At 44.1% G+C, this 27,496-nt stretch overlaps 1 protein-coding gene across 2 annotated transcripts in view; it reads right to left on the bottom strand.

Annotated features, from left to right (window-relative positions):
• Nucleotides 1-13,043: 13,043 nt before the first annotated feature.
• WDR63 (WD repeat domain 63) overlaps nucleotides 13,044-27,496 on the bottom strand; it is a 72,938-nt gene continuing 58,485 nt past the window's right edge. For both annotated transcript variants that reach the window (XM_032494694.1, XM_006190167.3), the window contains 5 exons: nucleotides 22,094-22,224; nucleotides 20,112-20,316; nucleotides 18,516-18,607; nucleotides 17,346-17,468; nucleotides 13,044-13,371 (listed from right to left, as the gene is read on the bottom strand). In XM_032494694.1, the coding sequence (XP_032350585.1) occupies nucleotides 13,228-13,371; nucleotides 17,346-17,468; nucleotides 18,516-18,607; nucleotides 20,112-20,316; nucleotides 22,094-22,224 (695 nt within the window). In that variant the 3' untranslated portion in view covers nucleotides 13,044-13,227. The remainder of the gene's footprint in view (nucleotides 13,372-17,345; nucleotides 17,469-18,515; nucleotides 18,608-20,111; nucleotides 20,317-22,093; nucleotides 22,225-27,496) is intronic.

The raw sequence follows: 27,496 nt of genomic DNA, 5'->3' as shown, positions 1-27,496 counted from the left end.
AACTTTAGGGACTTCCCAGGGCCGTGGCCTTGACCACGCTTTTTGATTTTGTTTCCCCTTACACCTTTAGCCCTCTCCTGCCAGCATATCTTCCTCCCAGCTACCACTATGTTAACACAGGTGTGGGGGGAGACCAGCAGTACACCTGTCTTTCCCTCCTGAAGTTGGAGCCGATCATAGGAACCAGACAGAGGGAGATAAAAATGCCAGATTTACTACTGATCAAGGTGAGCTGGAGTGTAGGGCTTGGGTCTGTGGTGAACTGGGCTTTTTTTCTACATCCCTCTGATCTGATCGTCCCCACCTGGTCACTGGCAGCATTGGTTAAAAACAAGCTTCTCCTGGCAGAGACGGTCTGTCGGAGGTGTAAAAATGTGCGCATTCCTCCTGGGGAGGGATGGAAATGTTAGCTACCTGCATTGTGGTGGTGGTTTCACTGGGTGTATGCATCTATCAAAATTCATCAAATTATACATCTGAAATATGTGTAGTTTACTGTACAGGAATCATACCACAATAAACATGTTTAAAAAAAAACAGACATAAAATTCGAAAAGGAAACTAATCTACAGTGAAAGAAAGCTGCCCAGTAGTTGCCTAGGGCCACCGTGCTCAGAAAGGGAGGGACTAAAAGTGGTCTGGGGACACTGTGGGGACAACGGAGATGTTCTGTTACGTTGATGGTGGTGGTGGTGGTTTCATGGGTGCACACGTCTGTCAAAACTCATCGAATTGTACACTTTACATGAGTGCAGTTTATTGTATATAAATATATCCCAATAAAGTTGTTAAAAAAAAAGCAGAAAAAAATAATGTGCGTGTTACCGACAGGCAGGCTCTGGTGAGGGAGCAGAGAAGGCAGCCAGCCACACAAGCTCAGGTCCCTCTGGGCTCCCCACTCAGATGAGTCAGCCTCCTGGTGACTTGGGGAACAGAAAATGAGGGAGTCAGAGCAGCTGGAGAGTTCCGTGCTCTTTCCTCCTGAGAGGAGGAGACGAGAGACGGACTCTCCCTTCCATGGAAAAACAGGAAGTCATCCCCCGGCAATCACCTCCTCATTGCTTCCTCCGACAGTGACCGCGTGTCACAGGGTGAACTTTGGGACCCTTCGTCAAATGGAGCAGGACATAGACTGCTGAGTGTCACGCTGGCGGCCAAAAACAACATGGAAAGATTTTCCAGGCAACTGCTAGGAAATCGCTGCCACTGGGCACCCTGGTTAATCTGCACAGTGGCCAAGCTGGGCATAAACTCCCCTCTCTTGATGCATCTTTTTCTCCTCGAGCCTCTGTGGCCGTGGGCCAGCTCCGGCGCCTCGTGCCTCAGACAGCCGGCCAGTCTTGCCTTTGCCTCCTGTGCCCAGAAGAATCTGCCTCCTCCTTCTGCCTCCAGGGAGAGCTCACCTTCCATTTGGTTCTACAGTCTCACCTGAAAGGGTGCAGTCTCCTCAGCTGATTAACATCCTAGGGTCTGATGGTAGGGTTTATTTGCATTTTATTTTAAATAAGAGTTATCCATGCATAAGAAAATATAGGAGTACCTCTTTTAGTTTCTCTCAGTTCTTTCTGTTAACTCTGGGCTCCCTTGATGCTGTTGCTGCCCTTCCAATGTCACAGTCACTTCTGGAAGGTTGTCAGCTTTTGTGTTAGCCGTCTCAGCTTCCCATACCCACTGACATCCTCAGCCACCACGGAACAGTACTTAAGCCATTATCAGCTCCATCCTTAATGCATTTACACAGGCCCTGGTCACAAAGGGCTTCTAGCAAATCACTTGGGGGAAATTTTATGAAAGTCAGAACTGCATGCATAAATTAATATATGAAAGCCTAAACTAGCCAAAACAACTTAAAAAAAAAAGAAGGTTGGAGAATCAATACTACCTGATTTTAAGGTGACTTATAAAGTGACAGTAATGAAGGTATTGACATCAGGATATTCAAATCTATGAAACATAGCAGAGAGTTCAGAGAGAGACCCATACGCATATATGGACAAGTGATGTCTGACAAGGGCAATGCAGGGGAGAAAGGATACTTTTTCCATCAAATGTTGCTGGAACAATTGGATATTCAAATACAAAAATCACCTTCAATAACATCTTATACCACATACAAAAATCAACTAGAAATGGATCATAGATCTAAATGTAAAGCCTGAAAGTATAAAACTTCTAGGAAAAAACCTTGGGTTATGCAAAAATTTCTCAGGTCACCAAAAACATGATCCATTAAAAAAAAAAATTGCTCACTGAAGTTCAACCAAATTAAAAACTTCTGCCCTTTGAAAAACACTGTTAAGAGAATGAGAAGATAAACCAGACTCGGAGTAAATATTTGCATGTATCTGGTAAAAAGCTTGTATCTAGAAAATTCCCAAATCTGAACAGAAAATAAAACAGCACACAAACCTCCAAAAATAATGAGCAAAATATGTGAACAAACATTCATGAAAGAAGATATGTGGATGGTAAATAAACACGTGAAAAGATGCTCTACAGCATTATTCATTAAAGAAATACAAATTAAAACTACAGTGAAATACCACTACATCCTAATTAGAATGGCTAAATTTTAAAAGACTAACCACACTAGCCAGAATGTTCAGGAACTAGAATTCCCATACACTGCTGGGGGCAGTGTAAAATGGTTTGGAAACATTTGGCAATATCTTAAAAAGTTAAACATACCCACACCATCTGATCCGGGCATTCTACTCCTGGATATTTATGTAAGAGAAATAAAAGCACATAACCATAGAAAGACGTATAAAAATAATCATAGGAGATGACTTTGTAATTACCCTAAATTGGAACCAACACACCCAAATGTTTATCAAACAAATTGTGGTATATCCATATACTGGAATACTGTTCAGCCATAAAAAGGAATGAACTAGTGATACACACAACATGGATGAATCTCAAAAGTGAGTTATGATTCCACGGATATAAAATCATTAAAAAAAAAAAAAAACAAGCTAACCCATAGTAAGAGAAAGCAGTGCAGTGGTTGCCTGGGAATTGAGGGGGAAATGCTAGAGGGAGCTATTAAAAAGGGGCATGATGAAACTTTTGGGTGGTGAATATGTTTATTTCTTGATTTTGGTGATAATATCGTGTACATATACATACATCAAAATCTAACCAGTTGTATGTTTTAAATATATACTGTGCATTTCATGTAAATTATACCTTAGTAACACTGTGAAAAGTGTGTACGTGTGTATTTGTGCACATACCAGGTTCAGGTAGGAGCATGATTTTGCCTGCGAGAATGTGAACTTTGGAACCAGTCTTGGTTTGTGTCTCATCGTATATCTTGGGAAAGCAACTTGATTTTTCTAAATGTCTCAGTTTTCTTAACTGTAAAGTGGGGATGACCAAGGTACCCACTACGTCATAGAATTGTTGAGGGGATTAAAATTCATTAACGTCGTTAGAAGAGCACCTGGTGCTGTAGCAGGGGCTGGTGAAATGTTAGCTGTGGTTAGCAGTGGGGCACCCATTCACAGTTTTCAGCAGCAGCTGCAACCACTGTCAAACCATAAAGACCGACTAAAAACATGCAAATGATAGAGACCTGTTAAAAGTGAATGCCCCTTCACTTGGAAACGTCCTGAGAAAAGGGTACAGATTCAGGGAGACTAGCCCTGTGGTGGTCTTCATTAAAGCCAGGATGCTCGCACACTTCTCCTCTTCTGTTCCACCCTTTAGAAGGATTTGGGACGGGGAGATCTTCCTAGATTGTCCAGATGGGCCCTAAATGTAATTACAAGTGTCCTTATAAAAGGCCCAGGGACATGTGGCTGCAGAAGAGGAGAAGAAGGTGAAGACAGAAGCGGAGATGAGAGCGAGGAAGCTGTGAATGCTGGAAGGGGGAGCGGCAGGGGGGCGGGGTCCCCACCAACTCCAGAAGGAAGCAGCCCTGCCAAACACCTGGGTGTCAGCTGGTAAGACTCGTTTCACACTTCTGGCCTCCAGAACTCTGTAACAGAACACATTTCCACTGTTGTAAGCTACTAAGTTTGTGGTAATTTGTTAGGAAACTAACACAGAACTCTACTTGACAGGCTTCTGTGGTTAATTTTTGCTCTTTCTAGAATTTGTTGCTTGTCATTGTTCTTACTAGCTGTTTTTCTTTCAACTGAGTGCTCTGCAGACATCCGAGCAAAATTGTATATTTAAAGCGTGATGAAAAATGAGTTTATAATGGCCTTTTATGATACAGGTAGTGGCTCCCTTACCTCCTAACCTCACCTGTCTCTTGCCTTCCCCACCCCCACTCTACCTGCACCAAACTGCTAGGGCCCTGCTTGGATATAGACGGCCCTGCACCTGTGCGGTGACATTCCTGCTCCAGAGAACTCCCTGCTTCCCTTCCAGCCCAGGGGGGAGGGGAGAGGAGTGTTAAGTGTCAGTCTTGCTCCCACGTCCCCCACGGGGACCTTTGGCGATAACTGGAGACGTCTTTGTTGGCACAGCTGAATCTGCGCCTGCTGGGGAGGGGCCAGGGATACTGCCCAGCATCCCACCGTGCAGACGGCCGCCCCTCCCGGCAAAGAATTACTCCCCAGATGACAACAATGCCAAGGCTGAGAGACCCTGTTTAGCTGCTCCGTCCCGGCTCAGCTTCCCCCCGCCGGGCTCCTCCGGTCGCAGGTCAGAAGGCGCTTCCGCAGAAGCGGCTGGAATAGTCTTCCCGCGGTTGCTTGTTCTCATGTCTCCCCCTTTTGGCCAGTGATTCCTAACCCGGGGTGTGCGGCTGTCCTTTCAGTCACCGCAGGTCATTTTCACACGGAAGCGGGGCTGAGAAGCCCTGCTCTAGACCTGGGTTCTTCGGGCTAGTTGGTAAAAATAACAGCAACAAAAGAAAGCCCCCCAAAATTCGTATTGAACTAACGCATGCTTGGGCGAGGGCTACAAGGTGACGCGGGTGTATACGTAATTAAACACAAGTCAGACGCATGCTTACCATTTGTGCACTTTACTCTTTGTAAGTAATTCTTTAGTAAAAGAAGGATGATAAATGGGTGTTTCTTGTAGTAATTCCAACACTACGGGAGAGTGTGTAGTGGAAAACCTATTCTTTTATGTGCCTCCTGTCTTTTTCCCCTTTTCCTACTTAAACACAATCCCACGCACAAGAGGTTTCCACTGTCCATCGTTTGATACTAAAATCTTTTCTCAAATTTTAAAGTATATAGCATTAATTTCATTCCACTTTCAAATACCTCGTAGGTATCTGAGCGTCTTACTGGATTTATCTGTACTGAAAGCAGAAACACCATATACTATGCTTCCTTATAATCCTTCCTTGAACAAAGTGGGGGTAGAAATAAATAAATATGCTATTTTGGAGTAATTTTTGTGGTTATTGACACATTATAGGTAACTAGCACTTACTGAGGATTTGCTATGTTTCGGACACTACTAGGGATGTTATAGGTTCTATCTCATTTAATCCTCACAAGCGCCATATAAGGTGGTTTTTCCAGTTATCTGTTGCTACATAACAAAGCACACCAAAATTTAATGGCTTAACATAATGACAGCATTTACTTTGCTTGCAGATCTGAGTTTGGCAGGTCTTGGAAGCGATGGCTCATCTCTGCTTCACTCAGTCTTTGCTGGGGTGGTTCGTTGGCGCAGGGCTGGAATCCTCTGACAGATCCACTCATGTGCATGGTGGCTGATGCTGGCTGTTGGGTGAAACCTTACCTGGGTCTGTTGACTAGAATACCTGCATGTCCCTTCTCCATGTAGCCTGGGCTTCCTCACAACACAGTGCCTGGGTTCCAAGGGCAAGTGTCCAGTAAGAGCAAGCCAGGTGGAAGTTAGATTCGTGTTGCCTGTGTGACCTGGCCTCAGGAATCATGCAGTGTCATTTCTGCTGCATCTATTCTTTGAGGCAACCACAAAGTCCCACCCAATGTCAAGGGGAGGGGAAATAGAGTCTATCTTTTGATGGGAGTGTGGCAAGGGTTTTGAAGAGCCTGTGGGACCAGAATATTTCTATGGCCATTTCTGAGAATTCATTCAGCCACAGCAGAAGATTGTCATTGTTAAATTGCTAAAGCTTGCAAGTGGCTGAGTGCTCAGAATTCTGACTCCAAAGCCCTGATTATGATCCACACGTTGCTCTTACTTCATGACTTTGAAAACTGTTAACATCACATTGTCAATTCCTTTTTTAGTCTCTAAAATAAGTTTTTGTGAGCACTGTTCATTTTTCCATAGAAGAACTACACATAAACTATTATTTTCAAAAGGTCTGTGGATATTATTACGCTGCATTAGTACTAATTCATTTTAGAGCATTTTTGAATTCTTGGTAGCTTTTTATCCATGCAAAGGGAGTAGCATTTTCCAGGAGGCAGAGGTAAGAGAGCACAGCACGTGTGGAGAATGGCATGAATTGCAATGCCTGGAGAGGAAGGGAGGGCAAGTCTGCAGGAGATGCACTTAAAAAGCAAGCAGGGGCTGTGTCACAAGTGGGCAAAGAACTTAGACCCTGTCCTGAAGCCAATGAGGGCCAGCCATTGAAAGGTTTTAATCAGGAAAATGGTAGCATTCAGATTAGATTTTTAAATGACCACTTTGGCTTTAGTGTTGAGTATTTAAAAGCATGGGATTGCAGTAATATGTAAATCCCAATTCGTCCACTTACTGAATAATTTGGAATTTGCTTGTGATATAGTATATTCCTTCAACCCATAGCACAGGTGATTTCCAATTCAAGAAAGAGTTTTATTTTTCCTTTCAATATCCTTGTTATGGCTTTTAAAATTTTCCTAATGTCTTATTAAATGTGCACAGATTTAAGTCCAATTTGATTTCCAATGAACAATTACACAAAAGTGGTCACCTGAACTCGTCAGGATGGGCTAAACTATGAATGGGTAACAAATAAATCCTCATGTCTTGGTGGTTTAATACACTCAGGGTTTATTTCCTGCCTGTGAGGAGTCTGAAACAGTTTGAGAGACTTTTTTTTATTTTATAAATAATCTGGAACAGGCAACAGGGGAAGATAGTTGGAGAATTTTGTGAGATGAGTTAAAGCCAAGCCTGGAAGTGGCTTCTGTCATTTCCACCCATGTCCCATTGGCTAGAATTCAGTCATAGGCCCCAATCTAACTGCAAAGGAGGCTGGAAGACGCAGAGGCGCGTGTGGATGTTTGACAAGCACTGGCGGTTTCTGTCACCTCCCTCCCTGCCCAGGTTTTCTGGTACGCTTAATCAATTAAAATTCAGATTCTCATAATGAACTGGTGCGGAATCTTTTTGTTTCAAACTCTGTCTACAGTGCGTCATTTCCGGGGACTGGACCCCTCTGGACACACAGCCCCCTCACCTGGGCTCCTACACAGAGTGCAGGTGTTTTTCTGGGGTTTGCTCACTCCCAGGGCTGTGCTCTGATGGTCTGTTGGGGAAGTGTAGACAGAGAAATTTTGATAGTGTCAAAAAATTAAACGCATACAACTGAGTGATGGCCACAAGGTTCTCTGGTTGGTGTGGATGGGGTTGAGAAGGACGTACAAAATGTCTTTTGACTTTTTAAATTGGCAGATCTCTTTCCTAAGATACTGTCCGTCTAATTTTCCATTTTTTCTAAATTTCAGACTTTGACACATTTAATTGTTAAACCAAATAAATTGGCTACTAATAAATATAGATTATATACCCAGTGGGGTAAGAGAATGGAGCATCCTGGATAGCTGACTGTTAATTAAACACTATCAGGAATTGTAATGTAATAAAACATACTGCAGTGAACGTAATATAATAACATACTATAGTAAACATTCAAAAGTCACTTTAGAATCCCGAAACAGTTCACTATCTACTGTTATTCATTCTGTATCTTTATTTTCAAAGCACTTAGATTTTACAAGGAATTTTCATATGTTTTATCCGACTATAACCTTCATGATAGTTCTGTGTAGTGGGGATTGTTATACTTATTTAATAGATGAAGAAGCAGAGGATCAGAAAAGATATTTGCCCAACATTACAAAGCCTGAGAGTGGCTGAGCGTAAACTCTGCTTGGCCGTCCCTATACTGATGACAGTCAGTCATTACTGCGCAGTCCTGCCGACACCGGCTGTCTGGCTGAATCCTATTTATGTTTGGATGGACCTTGAAACTGGTTATAATAATAGTAAATGCCTAATAAGATTTTTTGTCTTTTGTTGTCAAAAGTGTTCACCGCAGAACTAGAACATATTGAAATTCTAGTTATGGATACGATTCTGGATAACTGAGAGTTTATTTTGCTTTTTAAATTTATGTTTAGATCCATACAGCTAAGAAACTTCATTAAAAGTGAAAAATTATCATAAAAATGTTTTAAAAAAAGTGAAAACTTATCGATTTCAATGGTTAATTTAGCTTGCTTACTCAGGCTGAAATAAAGCAGGCATTTGCCATATATTAGATTTGATTTAGAGTTGTTTTCTTTTTTTTTTTAGAGTGTTTTTTTTTTTAAAGAAAATTATTCTTAAAAATATGATTTCTAAAAGGGACTGGAAGATGTGTCTTTAGTTGACAAGGAGGAATATGAAATCTTCTATTTTACATCTTATTTTCTTCTCTTTAATAAGAAAGAATAAAAACAGTCTAGAATAGCACATGTACAGGTGACTTAGAGAAACCTTATTTACTGTCCCTTTAAGTTTGGAATATTGGCATTATTGCAGAGAAATATAACCTACTATTATTTACCATACTCACTGTATATATTTTTGCTGTCATATTTGTGAACAAGAAAGCATTTGGAAGCAATTACACAATGGTTTTTAACCAACGTTTGCCCAAACGACTTGCCCAGAAGGTTCATTTCTTTGATGTCTGGGATTCTACTCTGATGGTGTGCAGTTGTTTTACATGATCCTGTGACCCTCAAACAGCTCATCAGCCATGGAAGGAGCGAATTCATCACACAGGGTTTAATTTGCCCTTCGCTGAGATATTTAATTTCCGTCGCGGGGACCTTGCTCAGTCACATGGTACCTGACCTGGCAATGGCAGCCTAGCAACCGGGAAGAAGTGCTACCCCAAGCAGGCTCCTGGAGGGTGCAGGGCGCAGGGAGATGTTAATTATTTACAGTGTGGATTAGTGAAGCCGCAGAACTGGGCCCAGGCCACCGGCTGCTGGAGTCAATGGCCTTTCATCCAAAGTGCACACAGATGACACATTTATCTGAAGATCTGAAAATATACTGGCTTAATTATGTAACATTTCTTGGTGGGTAAAAAAGCAGTTTGTACAGCTGAATGATAATTAAACTTAATCTGAGTAAATCAACTCTTATTTGAATGAGTAATTTTCAGAGTAGCCCTAAGCATTTTAAATTCTGCAAAAAAGAAAGCTACCATACAAATTTTAAATACTATGTCCAACATGTCTGGTCTCATACTAAAATGATCAAAGGCTAATATTAAACTAGGCATGCAGAGCCACTGCTTAAGGTATATCTGAGAGTGAGAGACATCCTCATTATGATTAATAATAATGAAAATGTTAAAATCAGAGATTATTACATAGGACAAAGAGGAAACACTATGGTTTTTCTTGTGTGTGAGTGGGTGCACCTGAGACCAAGCAAGAAAAGGAGGCAGCATGTATTAAGCACCAACTATATGCCAAGTGTTTTACACCCGTTGTCTTTGCAGGAGGTGGGTGTAATTATTATTATCCTTGTTCTACAGATGATGCCGCCAAGACTTGGGAGACAGTACAGTGTGCTTAGGGTGACGAAGCTGGGATTAGGACTCAGGTCTGCTAGGATCTCAAGACCCTTTTCTTTCCGCTACACTGAACACCAGACCAAAAGACTTAAGAGCAGAAAAAGAAGACTGGAGTGACCCACTGCTCAGTGGGGAAGGGCCTGGAGCTGTGGGAATTGGAAGGAGGCACAGCAGTAAACTCCTTTTTCACTCATACGTAGTATTCCTACATCATCCAGCTTGAGTCTCAGCTGTGTTCTCTGCTGGGCTTCAGCAGGTCTGACATCATCTGCCAGGTGGAGGGTCTGGACCTGAGAAAAAGGCACTTGCTGGAGGCATGGAAGAGCCTTGGAGAGAACCCATCCCAGGGGAGGAAGAGGCAGCACAGTGAGTTTGCCCAAATTCCAAGCCTCAGAGGCAAAGGGAAGGGAGCATGCTGGTCTGAGACTCACCCTTCCTGTCCTCTTTCCTGCCCTCTCCCCTTCCATGGGTGCCAGACCTGCAGAGAGGTCTGAAGGCTCTCTGTAGTGCCCCCTGCTCAGTCTCGCAGGGGCGTCTCTTTCTTGCACATCTAGGCCTGCCTTGGCGTGTGCTTCTCGCTGGACCTGAACGAACACGGGGCGCTGACCCAGCGCCTTCCCCGTCTCACAGGCCGTTAGGCATCGCTAGCGTATTGGGAGAAGGAGCCTTGAGTGCCTGGGGGCTGTGGGCTTGTTTTTAAACATATACTGAAGTGATAATAACTGTTATCATAAGCAAGATGAGCCTCACGTTTCGTTTCTATAGCAAGAATATCATCATATTGTATTTATAAATTAGGTAAAATAGTAGCGGAACGTATTTCCTGCTTGCTACATAGCAGACTACGCTAAGCTCTTCACTTGATACCCTAAGGCAGACGCTAACTCCATATCCATTACCCGCTGCTTCTGTGCTGAGACAACCCTGCCTTTGTTTGAGACAACAATGCACCAGCCCCAAGTAATGGCTTTTGTCACGTAATCACACACTCCTGTTCTCGTAGCCTCCTCTTCTTTTGGACTAAGAGGTGGCCACACAACTCAGCTCTATCCAGGAGACCAAAGCACAGGTCGGCTGGGGTTGGGAGGGGCTGGGGTAGGAAACAGGCTGCTTCTGGGAGACCACAGGGAGCAACGCCTCACCCTCTTCAGGTCTTTGCTCCAATGTCACCTTCCCAGTAAGACCTACCCTGAGCAAAAGTGTTTAAAATTGTAGAGCCTGGCATATAGTAGGCACTCAAAGCATTTTTTTTTTCTTTGAGAGAACACGTGAAAATAAAATAGGGAAAATTGCTGGAGAGAATGCAGACCAGCAAGCACAAACGGCCTGGCCGGGAACACGCCTGGCATGTTCGGTGCACAGGGCAGATGAGGCCAGGGTGACAGTGGAGAGCCTGACCGCACGAGGGCTTGCAGGTCTCAGGAAAGCCTTGGGCCGCTAGTCTGAGCGATCTGGGAAGCCGAGGAGGAGCTCTGGGCAGAAGAGTGACAGTCTCAGGCCACCTGGCTGCTGTTGGAGAGACTGACAGGAGAAGAGTCAGGAGGCCACTGCAACCGTCCCAGCCGGCGATGACAGTGGCTGGGGCGGCTGGCAGCAGGCGGAAGGAGAGATGTGATCAGGTCCCGGACGTACGTTGAAGGTGTAGTCAGCAGGCTCTGCTCACAGATTCGGTGTGGATTGTGAGACAAAGAGGAAGATGAAGGTTGACATCAAGGTTTCTGCCAGAGCAACTAGAAGCAAGGTGATTGAGGGGACTGCAGGGAGCATGGGTTTTGGAGAGAAATTCAGGCATTCAATTTTGGATGTGTTTAAATACATCCAAGTGGAGACATTAAGTACTCAAATGAATATACAGATCTTGATTTTATGGGAGAAATCCAGGCCAGGGATATACAGGTAGTGTTTAAAGCTGTGAGACTGGATGGATTCACCTAAGATATGAGTGTGGATTTAAAAAAAAAAAAAGGAAAGTAAAAGAAAGTTCGCGTACAAGGACGAGCCCTGGGACACTCCAGTAATGACGACCCTAACATGTGCTGGGCACCACCACCTCCCAGGCTGGTGCTCGTCTGCCCTAACAAAATGTTACGAGGTAAATACTCTCAACTCGATCGAAGGGGGATGTTTCACAGCAGTAAGTCACCTGCCCAAAGGCACACACGCGGTTAAGTGCTACTATCAACCTCACTTCTGTGTAAATAACTTGGAGTTTTACTTCCTCGAGCAACTTGCAAACCTTGGTATCATCCTGTCTTCCCTTCCCCATCCAATCAGCCTTCATTTCTGTTTTCACATTAAGCTTCAGTACAGGGTGTCCTAATCTCTGACCTTGAACTATTAGCTGTCTTCTGATAGGATTTCCTGCCTTGAGACGGCTCCCACTCTAATCCACGCCTTATCTTCCTGAATATAAAGCTGATCTTCGTGTCACCTTCCTGCTCAGCCCTTCCATTAATTCCCCATTATCTGCAAACTACAATCTAGCTTCCTTAGCTTGGTTTACCGACGCCTTCCCCACCTCGCTCCAAGCTGCTTCTCCAGTCTCATCCCCTGCTACTCCGCCCCGCCCCCCACCCCAGACTGGTCACTTTCCTGAGATACATGGAGCCCTTTCACAACTCACTTGCACACGCCTGTCTCCTTTTGGTGCCCACACTGGTTAAGCCTTCCGTACACCACTGACTGGAAGACAGGACAGTGGGCACTGTCTTGTTCCTTGTCTCTGAGGAGAACTTTCAACTTTTCACCATTAAGTAGAACGTTGGTTGTAGGATTGCTTTAGATACCCTGCATCTGATTAAGGAAGTTTCCTTCTTTTTGTAGTTGCAAAGAATTTATTGTTTTTATCCTGAGTGGATGTTGAATTTTAGCGAATGCTTTTCTGCGTTTATTTGGTGTCATAAATTCTCTCCTTTAATCAAACATTGATTTATTGTCTACTGTTATATTAGCCTTATATTTCATGGATAAACCCAACATGATCTTCATATGCTACCATTTTTTTGTACATATATTTTTGTACATATATTTCTGGATTCCATTTGCTAATATTCTGTTTAACACATGGCCCTACAATCTGTACAGTGGCCCACTTTTTGGCGAGGTGACCAAAAGCTACCTGATAATTAGAAGCAAAGTATGATTTCCACTTCTGTCTGGGATTAGGGGCTCTGAATGGGTGGATGTAGGTTGAGGACTGAGGCTGGAGGCGATGTCTGGACTCTGTGTTACTGCAGCAAAACTAAAACTTCATTATCAATAACTTTTAATTCAGTACAAAGTTGAGTTCATATTCAGTCCAAAAACTGAAACGTTTTATTGTTATAATTCAAAAGTTTTAATAGCAGTGAAATAAAAGCTTAATATTCATATGTAAACCTTTTTAATGTTTAGTTTGCTAGTTCATCTTACATAAAAAATAATGAATGAAAGGACAGTCCCACGAAGCCCCCACAACACCCCTACGGGAAGCTTTTTTATACCATTTCCACGTATGACATCGTCTCTTTCACTTTGATGAGGCCAAGATTGACGAGGACGTTCCTTTCCAGTTCCAAATAACTCTCGTATTCCATTTTCAGTTCAGCCTCCATTTGTTCTTTTGACTTCTGATGCATTTTCTAGGAGGGGAAGAAGCAAGCCATGTGTATAAAACTCTGACAGCCAGAAATACCAAGGGCTGGGAGGGGGCTATTTCTGCACGGCTGGCCTGGCTGCTGCTCTCTGGAAGAGGGGGCAGGAGGGCAGGAGGGCAGGAGGGCATCTCTGCACAGTCAGGGAGAGGGGCTGCTGGCTCTGACCTGACAGGGAGGGGCAGAGACGGTGCGGAGCAGCTGTGCAGACTCCGGGCATCTCCTGGCAGTGGGCTGCCTGAGTCTGCTGATGTGCTGGATGTGGGCTCTCGGGGGCAGGGGATATGCAGGCTGGCCTGCAAGCTCTTGCCCACGGCTGGAGGGAGGAGCACGTGGAGAGGGCAAGAGAATAACAAGGAGCATTTCTTCAGCAACTTTATCCAACACCACTTGCTGAACAATCTGAGTCATCTGTTCTGCTCTTTGACCTGTCAGTGTCTGTGTGAATACTGCTCTGGTTTAATTATTATGACATTTTAATTTATTGTGGTATCTGCCAGGATGGTCATTATGATTTTCAACATTCTTTTTCTCATTTGTGTCTTCTTTCAGAGGAACTTTAGGACCACTTCATCTCGGTGTGTCATCCTGTTTCGCCTTTGTTTCTCCTCCACCCGTCCTCTCCCCATCCTATTGTCTTCCTGTGCCTTCTGATCCCTGGTTACAGAATCCCATCTTTGTGGATTCCATCAAGGAGATCAGTACTGTATTTTATTCTACTTTCTTTGGAGAATAATTCGCAAGAGATATTTTCTTCTTGAATGTTCACAGGGACTAACATTCCCCTCCTTCTTCTTCCCTCTCTTTTCATAATATCTTTGCTTTCTCAGATTCCTCATGTCTAATAATTGTCTCTACTTCATAGCACTGTGAGGATTAAATGAATCATTAAACGTAAAAGTCCTCAGAATGGTGCCTGCACCCAGTAAGCATTTAATACATGTTAGCTACACAGTAACCAAATCACAAAAAGAGCAGGGCTTGATAGGCTGAGAACAGAAAAATATTTTTCTTCTAACCTCTGTCCTTTGCAACATGTGTGACAGATCCCAGAGCATTTCCCATCACTTTTAGGTGTTAGGAATCCTGTCATTTTCAGGTATTTGAAGATCCAGGCCTGTCCAATAGCCAAGTGGAGACTGCCCCCTGGGGCCCCCACTGCCAGACTCCCCTCTGCACCTCCAGCCTCTCTGTGCAGAAGTGGTCTCACCACAATTAGAAAGTCCTTTTGGGCATCTGATTTGAGCCCAGCTACTTTCAAGCTTTCACCTGGACTGCAGAAAAACTCACAACCCTCACTCTGCCACCAGTCACTCCTCTTTCCACCCTTGTGTCAGAGCAGTTTAAGTCAATCTCTTGTCTGCAGAATTTCCAGCCATAGGAGTCAGGTCCCTGTCCCTGGGTTCCCTAAGTTCTCCCTGGACATTCTGTTTTGGGCCCTTGGATTTCTGTGGCTCAGGAAATCACCTGTACGAGGCCAATTGTCTATCCTGGCCAGCATCCTGTCTCTATCAGTGCTTCCCTTGAAGCCCTCCTTCCGGAGTCGGGGTGGTGTTGCAGAAGTGGGAAATGGGGAACGTGTGGCCCTCCAACACTTCTCTCCTCAAAAAACCCCTCTTCCAGCCTCCTTCCTCATTAAATCTTGTGTAGCCTGGAGTGTGGGTCATTGACTATGGGTTGCAGAATTCTTTTCAATTCCTCCCTCCAAGTCCCATTGAGATGGCATAAATTACGGGTGACATGGAAACTGCTACTTTTCTCAGCTTTGGGTCTCCAGCTGAAATTCCGGTCAGGAGAATTCCCATTGCATGTGCTGTTAGAGCTGTGGCTACTAGTGTTTTACAGTAAGTGAGAGGTATCCAGATTCAATGTTTGCACAGAGATGGGCACATGGTTCCCCTCAGGTCTGTGGCGTGAAGGGTACAGCCTACTCCCTGCCAGCCCGGGGCACTCAGGAAGCCCAGCCCCGGGGACGGCTGTGTGATCCCGGCCCTGCGTAATAACACTCATGGCGGACACTTACTAGCACTTTCTGTGTGCCAGCTATGGACTAGCTGCTGTACATACTTTAACTCACTTAATTCCCTCCACGGTCTTCTGAGATTGTTACAGTTCGTTTCCATTTCCCCTGTTACCAGCGGTTGCCTGTAAGAAGCTACTTCTGACTACTACTAGTCATTTTCCCTTGGTGACCCTTTTCATGTTCTAAATGTAACAGAGGAGCCCTTTCCAACGCATTTGTGTATCCACAGCCTTGTACCAGAGAAGCAGTAGCTTTATTTTAAGGAGGGCACTATGTCAAATGGAAATGAACTTACAAGGAAGGGGTGGCAAAGTTTTGGAAACAAAAGCATCCTACAATTCCAAGATATGATTATTATAATATTCAGGTGTTTCAAAAGTATTTCACATGCAGATTTTTTCCGGATTATCCACAATTCTACTTACTTCCTTGAGGTGGGTAATTAGGAGCTGTCGCTATGGTATTTAAACACTCATAGTAATTGTGGATGTCTGCTGCTGTGGTGTGAAATTCTCCCATGGCAGAATTTCAACCAATGTTTGTGACTGTGACAGACCAAGGCCAATTTTTTTCTTTTCTTTTTTTTTTTTTTGGTAGTAGGGAAAAACAATGAAAATTAATGGAAAGTTATTTAATTGGTGTTCTTTTATACCTCATCACCACTAAACAATGTTTTTTTTTCTTTTTTTCCCTTTTTTTTGGTGGGGGGGTGGGGAGATAATAAGGTTTACTTATTTATCTACTTTTTTTTTTTAGAGGCGGTCCTGAGGATTGAACCCAGGACCTTGTGCATGCTAAGCACGTGCTCCACCACTTTGAGCTATACCTTCCCCCCTACAATGTTTTGAAATGATGCTCCCTCTGCTTTTGTTACACTAATTCGTATCCATCAATGTGATAATGTTAACCTATTTGCTAATGCAGTACATTGAAATATTTCCACATGCTCGTGCTTTTAATTGAGACCTAGGGTCTCACGTGAGTCATTACGTTGGGGGAGCCTATACATTTGGCTATGAGGAAGCTACAGACAGGACTGGTGGTGGAACTGTCAGTGACAAAAGGGCAAGGAAGGGAATGAGCAAGCGACAGGTAGACATGTGGACTGAGAGGACCTCAGGTGGGAAAGAGAGAAGTACTACACTCACAGAATATGGAAAAGCTCCAAATTCCAGGGGGCAAGGGAAGACCAACAGAGCGAGGGAGTTCACGTTGAACACAGAGGCTGAGAAAGAGGCCGATGGGGTTTCAAAGCTTTAGGTTCCTTTTCAGGAGAGTTTACGATGGATGTACCCTCTATACCGAATTCTCCTCTACGGCAAATTTCACAGCTCCAGTCTGCTGACAGTAGAATTTATATCTACCTGTCTGTCTATAGTCTAGCTCCCTTTAATGCAAGTCTAGTATTTGTCAGTTTACTTAACTGAAAGACTTACAATAATCCTAAAAGGTGGTTATTAGCACTCCCATTTTAAAGACAAGAACCGAAGCTCATCACAGATACAAACCTTGCTCCAGATCTCAAGGCTGTAAGTGGCAGAGCTGGGATGTGAGCCCACACATCTTGATTCAATATTCCACTATTTGCACTACCTGCTTTAATGCATTATTCACCAGATGTTAAAATTCTATGAAATGAAAGCACTCACATTTTGAACCTTTGCATCTGTCAATGGTATTCAGAGACCACTGTACCTAAGGAACTTTGAAATACAGAAAAGTTCAGAAACTTAAATTGTATAGAATCTCACTAGGTGTCTAGTTGGCAGTCCTCACTCATATTAAGCTAGGAAATCAGAGAAATGCCCTCTGGACTCTCATGAGAACAAGAGAAGAATGTAAAAAGGTGTAGTTTTTCTATTGAAACTGGAATAAGCCAAACAAATATATTCCCACTGGCGTTAGAGGGAAGCAACTTTTGTTTCTGAATTTAACTTACAACTTTTTTCTTCTCCATTTCCAGCTTCATGTCTTTCTTTTCCTGTTCACGAATTTTTTTGCGCTGCTCTACATACTCCAGGTGCTTGACTTCCCTTTCAAAGTAGTAATGTATACTTGATACCTGTTAGAGACACAGGCCCATGAGAGGGGAGCCCACCCGGAGGCCCCCATGCTCCCCACAAGGCTCTAGAAGAATTTCTGCCGCTTGCAAGTCATTAGCTAGATATGCCCACAGGCCACTCCCAGAGGGTCTGGCTAATTTGGGGACCATTGGGCTAAGGTTTAGGGCCTTGGAATTGGAGGACTGCAGGAAGGGAGTGGGGTTGGAAGGAGAGAGCTGCAAAAATTGCAATTTTATGGGAGAAATATTCAGGGGTTGCTTTTTTCCCCTTTCTTTCCTTTTTACTTTTAAGACTGAGGGAAGTTCCACATTGTCAACCAAACTCAGAAAACCCAGATGAGGATGCCAGTGTAAACCCTAAAGGGACCAGAAGCAGAGGTGAGCTCCTGATCCCCTGGGGAGCTTAGTGTCTGAGCAGAAGAGCAGAAGCAGGAGTCAGCAGAGATCTTGGGCAAGGGGACCAAGGGAGGGGAAGCTTTTTGCCCGCCAGTAACTAGGTTGATGTTGTTGGGACTTGCAGCAGATTGCGTTCTATGTATTTAATGTTGGTTGTACACATATTTATGTATTTCTATTTATTGATCTTCTTTTTATAACCTAATTATTAACACTGCTTGAAAGCTTTGGGTGGTGTGCATGGAGGGGCAGGATGCTACCACTCAGACATGCTGCCCGCAGTACACCAAGCTGGGGGGGGGGACGAGTGGAGGCAGGAGATGGAGAGATGCGTAAAAGTGCCAGTGGGGGCCTCTGGGAGGGTATCACCGAAATAGGGTCCCACACTTGGATTACAACCTGAAAATACCATCTTATGATCACAAATCCCCAACTCAATTCCTCTCTGAACCTGGGCTTCATTCATTTGGCCCTCCTTTCACTGCATGCTTAATTTATCTCATACGACAGAAATACTTTCCCCTTATTTTTGACTGCATGATTCTTCCTGTTCTCTTATAGAATGAAAATGCTGTCATTTCTGAATACACTTCTACAACATGCCTCAGCAGTATCTGGTCACATAAACCCTCAAAGCCAAAAGTTACTAACCTCATTGGTGGAAGGGTGACTTAACGTCCAAGGAATTTCCAGTATATGTAGCGTTCCAAAATAATCGGCTACGGCTATAAACTGCTGCTTAGCTGAAAGATTCAAAAAATGGGGGAGAAAAAGCTCTGCAATCAGGAAGCCATCGTAGAGGTTAAACACGCACTGTGTTTCTGTTCTGTGAGTTCCCAAAGGACCTGCTGTGGTTACAATGATTTTGGCATCTTCATCAGACACTCATGACCGGAGACCACACTACCATGTAAAAGCCATTTATTCCAGTTGGTGAAAGGAAGGCTGAGACCCCAAGCCTTTACCAGCCACCCTGCCCACCTCCATTCATGTTTTCTTGGTCTTTATATAAGGAGACCACCCTTGCTGAGGGTGACCCTCTCTAGCTGGACCCACTGGGCAAACTTGAAAAGAAAGCAGGGACAATATTTGGATGATTTTCAAAGAAAAACCATGAAGCTAGCTTTCACCAAAAACACAGTAAAGGCTAAAGGATACCATTATCCAGATGAAGTTCAAAGACGCAGCCAGAATCAACTTTCTTGTTATAAAAACAAATTGCTTCCTCTGATCATTTAAAATGGATCTAAAACACAAATGTGTTTGAGAATTCTGATTTTCTATCTCATCAACTTTTTCCTTCTTCTTATTTTCAGAAGGTCTGGTTCAAAATGCTAAATCCTAGACTTGAAATCCCTGTGTATATACAAAAGCAATGTTTTGTTGCAAGATGGGAAAATATTCTTTGGTGACACATACAGCCAAGTAGTAGACAGACCAAAGTCTGGCTACACTCTAGAGATTCTAAAGACTGTGTTTCTAAATGTAATGTTTCTTCTGAGAAAGTAATGAATAGAAAGACAATTTTATGCCTGCACATCTTTGGAAACAAAGGGAAACTTCTTTTAAGCAAGGCAAATAAGTACTGGGTCTGTGTAGAAAGTATTATTTGGGTGAAGCAGAGAAATTGGGACAAAGGATATAAATTACTTTTACCATAGACACATTCTGCTTACTCTGTTATCTATTATTTTTTCCTCAAAGTCAGTTCAAAAGTTATAGTTTGAATAGATATGTGAGCCCACAGAGTCATTTGATCTCATGAAGAGAGCTGCTTGATATTGTCCAGGGGAGAGCCCCCAAAAGTGATGAAATATTGAACATTTATGACATAATGAAAAATTAAAGATACAGAACTTGTTCAGTTTGGAAGAGAAGTGGTAAAAGGTAGCAAGGATTTATGGTTCACTCTGTGATTCCCGGACCTGGAGAGGGTGAGAAGAATGCTTTTCATCGTATGGTTCAAAATCAGCCTCTGCTTGGCACACTAAGTGTGTCTCAGAAATGACTGTTGATGAAGATAATGGTGAGAGACATTCAGGCTGTATCCAAAGTTTGGGTGGAAGAGGGAAGAGAAAAGAAGCAGAGAGATGGGAAGGAAAGAGAAAGGAAGGGAAAGGATGGGATGGGAAGAAAAATAAAACTTGAGAAGAAAACCTCAGAGGCTTTCCAGATGAATGTCACAATGTTCCTGGGCTACCTCCGGAAGGCAAGGTGACTCAGCTCATTCGATCAGAATTAACACACCAGAAAAGGTCCAGGGTTTGACGCAGGTGATCATGGTTATGCAGATGTTTTGCGACTGGGCTGGTTCGTGGGTTTTCTCCAGAAGGTCCCAGATATCAAGGTATCCATCTTCCCGGCCAATATAGAAGACTCCAGGCCTTGTCAGGGACCAGTGCCCTGAGGTGTACCTTTTTGGTGCACAGCATGACTGAAGGAGGGGTCCAGTCTAAAAATAAATTAAAAAAAAAAAGAAAAGCTTTTGCTATTATCAGAGGAATATTCACAATGATTTTAAGTACAACTCAGATGGCTATGCTCATACAACAGCTAAGTTATGCCCACTCAGAAATCTTTCTTTTTCTTGTAGGATTTTTATATAATGCAAGCTCTTTTCTTTGCTGTATATTTTCATAGCATCTTTTTTTTTTTTCTTATTTTAGTGACATTTTAGAAAAGATCAAACCTTCCAACTGAGCTGTTGATGGTTCTAATAATGTAGCTGCTGCTAAAGTCCACTGCTGTTTCTATGGAGACTGGAGGACATTAGACAAGAAACGATCATAAGCAAGTTTTGCTTATACCTTTATTTCCCTGTCAGGCGTCTGCTCACCAGGGAAACAGCTCTAGGAAAAGCGAATGAAAAGTCAGTTCTCTCTGTGAGCTGCATCCAATGGCTTATAAATATTATTTGGAAGAGATTTTGGACCACGAAAGCCACATAAGGTCATCTTCTCTCTTCTCTAGTGTGCGGTAATTTGCCTTCTTTGGGAGGTTTTCATAGAGTCAGAAGATCAGAACATGCTCTCTTCCCATCATACTCCACCTGGCAACCAGGTGGGCTCATTCACCTACTCACAGCTGCAGCAACTAAACTAAGCCATGGCACTGCCTCCATCTTCCAACACGTGCATATAAAACCTTCCTGTGGGGAACGAAGACGGTCACCAACTCATGCATCCTTAGGGGCGACACTCCCAACCTGTTCCTGCTCAGCTCCTTCCGTTTCTGTGGATAACCAGGTTCCTGACCCCTGCACAGTCTTTGGACAATTTTGCCTAAATTTCCTTTTTAACTGCAAAATTAATACTTGCTTGTTGTGGGGAAAAAAGTCTATTATACAGAAGTACATTGGTATAAAGTAGAAGTCCTTTTGTTGACAGACACAAGGAATCTTCAACTTTTTTGGTGACAAACTTGCACATATATTCACACACATTTTTTTTTTGGAGTATTTATGTAAGTTAGAGTCCCAGAAATAAAAGGAAATAAAAGTGTTAGGTCAAAGAATATATGTATGTATTTCCCCCCCAAAGAATATATATATTACGGCTATGAAATATATATACATTTTTTTTTTCAGATTTTGATCATTTTCTAAATAGCTCACCAAAGGGACATATCATAGTGATCTTCCCACCCACCTGCTTCCTTGGATTTTACCAGTCTTTCTAGGTTTGGGCAGATGAGCTTCTGTCTGCCCAGACCCAGGCTCTGTCCTAATCCTGACCACAGACTCTTGGCACTGCCTCCCGCTGACCCATGCACGTCCCTGTCTGCCAGGCGACAGACCCCTTAGCTGTCTTACTCCCGCTTTCTGAACCTGCTGACAAGTTTCTGGTGCAGGAGCAAAGGCGACAGACCCATTGCTTGGACGTCATACAGTAATCCGCACCCCATCTTGGATTTTAAGGGGAAGGAGGAACGTAAATCAAGTGAACTGCCCACGATATGTATTTCGAAGAAAAGACTGTTTGGTTTCAGAGAACAAAAGACTGGTGATTGTTTCCTTCCCTCAGGAAAGAAAAACAAACGGTTGTGTTTTCGAAAGGTTGTAATGGTTCCGTTGACAAGCTGGAGCCCAGGCCATCTGTTCCAGTTTCTCTACAGAGTGTCTCGGAGGCACTGTGCTGTCAGAGCAGTCTGGTGTGCCGGCTGCCCTTCTCAAAACAAAGGCCCACCCACCAGGCCCACCCACCCACTCCTCCATTTTGCAGGCAACTTACCATAACACCTTCTTTCCAGATGGCCACGTTCCATCCCCCAACGGTGAGGATGATGTCGTGGTAAAAAGGTGATCTCTGAACAGTGTGCACAGCCCCGTCGTGGACCGTGTAGAGGCTCACTGGCTTCTTTGCTGTCGGAGTGGAAAAGGCCATTTCATCTTTAATAACACTGTTTACATTCCTGCAACGAAGAATAGGCAGACCTCCAAAGGACGACTGTCCCGATTAACGAGGTCCAAGAGTGGAGAACCAGAGGTCGGTCAGGCTGAAAGAATCTGTCAGGGGACAGCTCCTCCTGTTTCTGTGGAAAGTCTGGGGACAGTCCCGTCAAGGCCACTTCTTGGGCTCTGAGGGACACCTCGTGTTCTTATGCATTTACTCATTAATCTGTCAGTTTGTCGATGTTATCTACTGTTAGTCAACAAATACCTGGATCGCCTGTAGGTGCCAGGTGCTGTAGATGGCTGGGTAGACAACGGTTAGTAAGCCAGCACAATCTGCCGTCATGGAGCTTACAGCCCAGTGGGAAAGACAGGTGCTCAATAAACAAGTCCCAAAGTGGAGAATAACAAATGTGAAAGGTGTTATGAAGGAAAAACATGTCAGAAGAAAGAATAACAAGGGACACTGGCCTTTTAGGTTGAATGGTCAGAAAAGGCTTCTCTGAAGATGAGGCACTTGGGCCGGCAGGGAGGGTTTTGGCATGGAGCAGCCCTCCAGACAGAGGGACCAACACACCCCGGTCCCGAGGAGAGGGACTGTGCATTTATCATTCTGAGGAAGCCAACAGGAGACAAGAAACAAATGGAGGGGGGAGGGTTTAGCTCAGTGCACGAGGTCCTGGGTTCAATCCCCAGTACCTCCTCCAAACAGAAATAAATAAATAAACCTAATTACCTCCCCCTCATAAAAAACAAAAAAAAAAAAAAAGAAGAAATGAATGGAGACCAGGAGACTCCAGACCATGCAGGGCCTCATTAGGAAGAGAGTTTAGATTACATTCCCAGTGTAATTAATGTGTTTTAATGAGTCCTTCAGGCCTAGGAGACAATGTGATTGACATGTGAGGACTCTCCGGCTGCTCTGGGATTAGAGGCAGACAACAGCAAAGAGGGGGCACCACAGGAGGCTGCTGTGGGAGTTGGGGTGAGACGGGATGGCGGCTGGGATGAAGGTGCAACGGAGGAGTGGATAACCGAGAAACGTGTGCGAGCTACAGTTGACAGGACTTGGAGGGGGCTTGAACAGGAGGGGTGAGAGAGATCAAGGGACAAGAATGACAGCCAGCAGGCCAGTAACCGCAACAGGCTCGAAGTGGTTTCCATTATCACAACTGGGAAGACCAGAGGAGCAGCAGGTTTGGATTTTAAGATCAAGACTTCCCCTCAGTCTCGGCCCCAGGCCCCGGGGTCCGCCTGCCTCGCTGGTCTGTCTCCTCCTCTGCCATTCCTTGGGTTTCCTCTCCCCCAGGCTTGGCTGCAGGACTGGCTGCTCCCCATTCCTTGCTGCCCACACCCAGTAGCCCTAGGGATGGCCATAAAAATACGTGCCCATCAGGGCCAACCACAGTGCAGTGTGTGGCTAGTTTATACTAAAACCACGAACTTACAATGAATTTCATCATATTAATAGCTACGTGAAGGCTGGATTTTTTTTTTCTCGGAACACCAATGGAACGTTAAGCAGAAAAAGAGCTACCAAATCTTGAAAAAAGCTCATAAAGTGTCAAAGAGATATTGATCCACTCATGTTCATAGCAGCAATATTCGCAATGGCCCAAAGGTGGAAGCAACCCAAGTGTCCACCAGGGGATGAATGGATAAACAAACTGTGGTCTATACATACAATGGAATATTATTCATCCTTCAAAAGGAAGGGGATTCTGACACATGCTACAACATGGGTGAACCTTGAGCGTATTATTTAAAGGGAAATAAGGCGGCACAAAAGGACAAATACTGTATGAGTTCACTTATACGAGGAACTTACAGTAGTCATGTTCATGGAGCTAGACGTGGAATGGTGGGTGTCGAGGGCTGGAGGGAAAGAGGAGAGAGGAGCAGTGTTTAACGGGTGCAGAGTTTCAGTCTTGCAAGATGAAAAGAGTTCTGGAGATTGGTTGCCCAACACTGTGAATGTACTTAGTTCCACTGAACTATACTTAAAAATGGTTAAGATGTTAAATTTCATGTTTATGTATATTTTTTCTCAATTTTAAAATTACCTGAAAAAGTCAATAAGTAAGTAAATAAATTTAAATGTAGCTCTTATAGTTTAAAAAAAAAGACCAATTTTCGTCCAACCAAAGCCTCATCTTGAAGACAGCACAGAAGACATCTTTCTAAGGCCACCCTGAAGTGATCTGGAAGATTCCTGAGAAGGCAGGAGACACCTGAAAACCTGAGGCTTCCTTCTTGCTGTGGCTCCTGTTTCTCAGAGCCTGGTTTTGTTCTTGGTGCGCCGGGCTTTCCTGGACCACCTCACTCTGGTGAGCAGGGCCGTCCAGGAGTCTAGAAGCCACATGCAAAACGTAATGATCACCAGTGATGGGAACACTGAGAACTATCAAGATTTGTACTTTCACATGTTAGAGGTTCTCAGTCCATATACCTTCTCCTTCCTTGGGTTCTTTGAAAGACCTCAGTGCCTTTCAGCAGTAGGTGGAGCTGTCCTTAAGTTATTAAGTGAAGCGCCAGAGCGCCCAGCCAGGTTTTTATAAGGAATTTACAATAAACGAAACAGTAGTTTCCAGAGTCATTATCTGCTGCAGGATTTCACATAATGATGTGGTCAAGAGCACAGGATGCCCGGCTTCAAATCCACAGTGTTGCTGCGAGGATTAAATGAGTTAATCCGTGGGATACTGGGACATGACGTGTGTCAACCTGTGAGTCAAGTACACGAGAGGATTACGTCCACTGTCCTCATGCAGCTTGTGTTTCTTGGCTGGTCACTTAGATCATCTGGAAATTTTGTTTGATTTGACCTTCTTCATCACACAGAGCTCAGTCAGGGTAGCCTGTCCCTCAGAAGTTTCCTCTTAGAAGAGAAAATTCTCCTTCCTGCCTTGTTGTACATCGGAGGTAAGAACGTGGGGTTCCCTGCTGCTCAAGAGCAACTGGGTCCCAGTAATTGCCTCATCTTTACTCAGGAGGCCTCCCCGGTGTTTATGAAAGACATCAGGCTGGTAGCTCCCCTGGAAAACACTCCCAGTGCACGGACTGTAACGAGGGCACACAGCACACAGCTCAGCACAAAGCCCACACATGGACTTTCCCTGAACCTCAGCCGTTAATCAGTGCGAATAGCACAGTCATTTGGATTATCATTGATACAAAATAACTTGGATGGTAATTTTAAAGTATGAAAGTATTAAGATGATTTAAAAATATCCTTTAAGTAGGTGGTTAAAGTTATTCCTCCTTTTTTTTAGAATGAACTAAATGCCAAGAAATTAAAAGCACCTCCTCTTTCCCTTTTTCCAGTCACATCCCACCGGTCACAAAGTCCTGGTATGTTAACCCCTGAGGCTCTCCCTCTTGTATTTCCCCTAAATTTCCCCTGCTATACACCCCTGTCACCATGCCTGTACGTCAGTCCTCTCCATCTCTCATCTAGGCTATGCCAATGGGTCATCCTGTTTCCACTGTAAGTCCCACCAATAAATTAACCCCCCGCCCCGCTCTCCTGACAGTGATTTTCTGATTACACCGGTGGCACCAGGATAAGGTCCGCAGCCCAGGAAGGCACTGAAGGCTCCCTGCCATCCGGACCCAAGTGTCCTCCCAGCCCTCTCCCGCTGCTCCTGCAGCCTCTATATTGCTACACTTTGGCCAGGAGTCTCCCTGTTTCCTAACTGTCCACTGCTCTTCTGAGCATCCATGTTTTTGCACTTGTTCCTCTTTCTACCTGGAATATCTTGCTCCATCTGGAAAATCGCAAACCTCCCCCCTCCTTAAAGCTCCAGCTCAACTGTATCTCTCTTCAGTGGGTCATTCTGTTAACAGCCCAAGCGAGTTGGTCTCTCCCTGGGTTCTGTGTTTGCTTCCAACCACAGCACTGACGACAGTGTAACATCCTCATTTGTGTATGCGGTTTCCAACAGATCATGGAACTCCTTTGGGGGAGGATAATATCTTGTTCATTTTATATCCCCAGTGTCTGGCACATAATTAATTCTCAATAATGATTTGATGAATGAAAGAAAGAAAGAAAACAAGACTGAAAGAAAGAACAAGCAAGTATCAGTGAGGTTCGGACATAAAGCTCTTGGTTTTTAGGTTTATTGCCGTTGGAATAAAATTCATTTAAAATAAATAATTAAATCTGTTTGGCATGGGCAACCTCGAAAGCAATTTCGGAAACTGGCACTGGGGTAAGGTTCCAAGAAAATCTGAGACCAGGAGGAACCAGTGTCCACCTGTGCATGACCAAGTTACAGCCTCAAGGTCTCAACTTGTGTCCTGGGGGGTAGGGGGACCACTGCCACGTATCACAGTGCCTGGTGCGCAGCAGGTGCACAATTAACATTCATGAATTATTGAATAAATAGATACATGAGTAAGCGTAAAAGTGGTTGACTGGAATTCATTATATACAGTATATAATTTTGAGTTCAACTTTAAACCATGGAATTGGAAATGAACGGAAAATGGAAAATTGGTCTCAGTCTGCACACACTGGACCCTCTTTTTGGGTTACATCTAATGTTCTCTCAATACCCCACCCTTATTAATAATACACATTTGGGTGTCTGGTCAGGAGACCTATGTAAGAAAAGTAGGAGTGCTTTGTTTCCAGATAAAATGGCCATCCTGGAGGCGGTGTTGAAGCAGCAGGCCTTCCCTGGTCTAAGGCAGACTCCAGCCTGCAGACCCAGACTCAGCAGATGGAAATGAAGAAGATGACGTTTAAGGCGGAGATCTGAGCCCAAACAGCTGTCCTCTGCGGGCGGTGGCTCCAACCTCTGGACCTCTGTCAGTCACTCACATGTCCACTTGTCCCAACCACCCCCAGGATTGACCAGATCCCCTTCTGCAAAGCTGGCCGAGCTGCGCCACCTCACTGCTCCATGGTGTCCTAGCTGCCTCTTTCTTAGCTCATGATTATTCCACACTTTGCAAGGTGGCTCAAATATATTTTCATGCCATGATAAAATCCAAAGGTTTCAAGTAAGTGGTTGTAATTGGAGTGTATTCCAAGGCTCTGAGCTTTGACAAGGAACTTAGCTCATTCGGGAGCCTGAACTACGGACTCAGCTTCTTCTCACACCTGGGTGTGACCCTCATACCTCCATTCAGCTGCCCAGAGTCTGGTCCCTGGGAGCAGAGGGACACATGGACACCACCAGTCCCAGCCCCAAAGGAGGGCCCCACAGTCTCAGTCACCCCATACTGTCCTGAG

Source organism: Camelus ferus, chromosome 13 (genome assembly GCF_009834535.1).
Source record: "Camelus ferus isolate YT-003-E chromosome 13, BCGSAC_Cfer_1.0, whole genome shotgun sequence".
Lineage (NCBI taxonomy): Eukaryota > Metazoa > Chordata > Mammalia > Artiodactyla > Camelidae > Camelus > Camelus ferus.
Note: the sequence above shows the minus strand (reverse complement) of the source record. Positions and strands in the feature narration are given on the sequence as shown.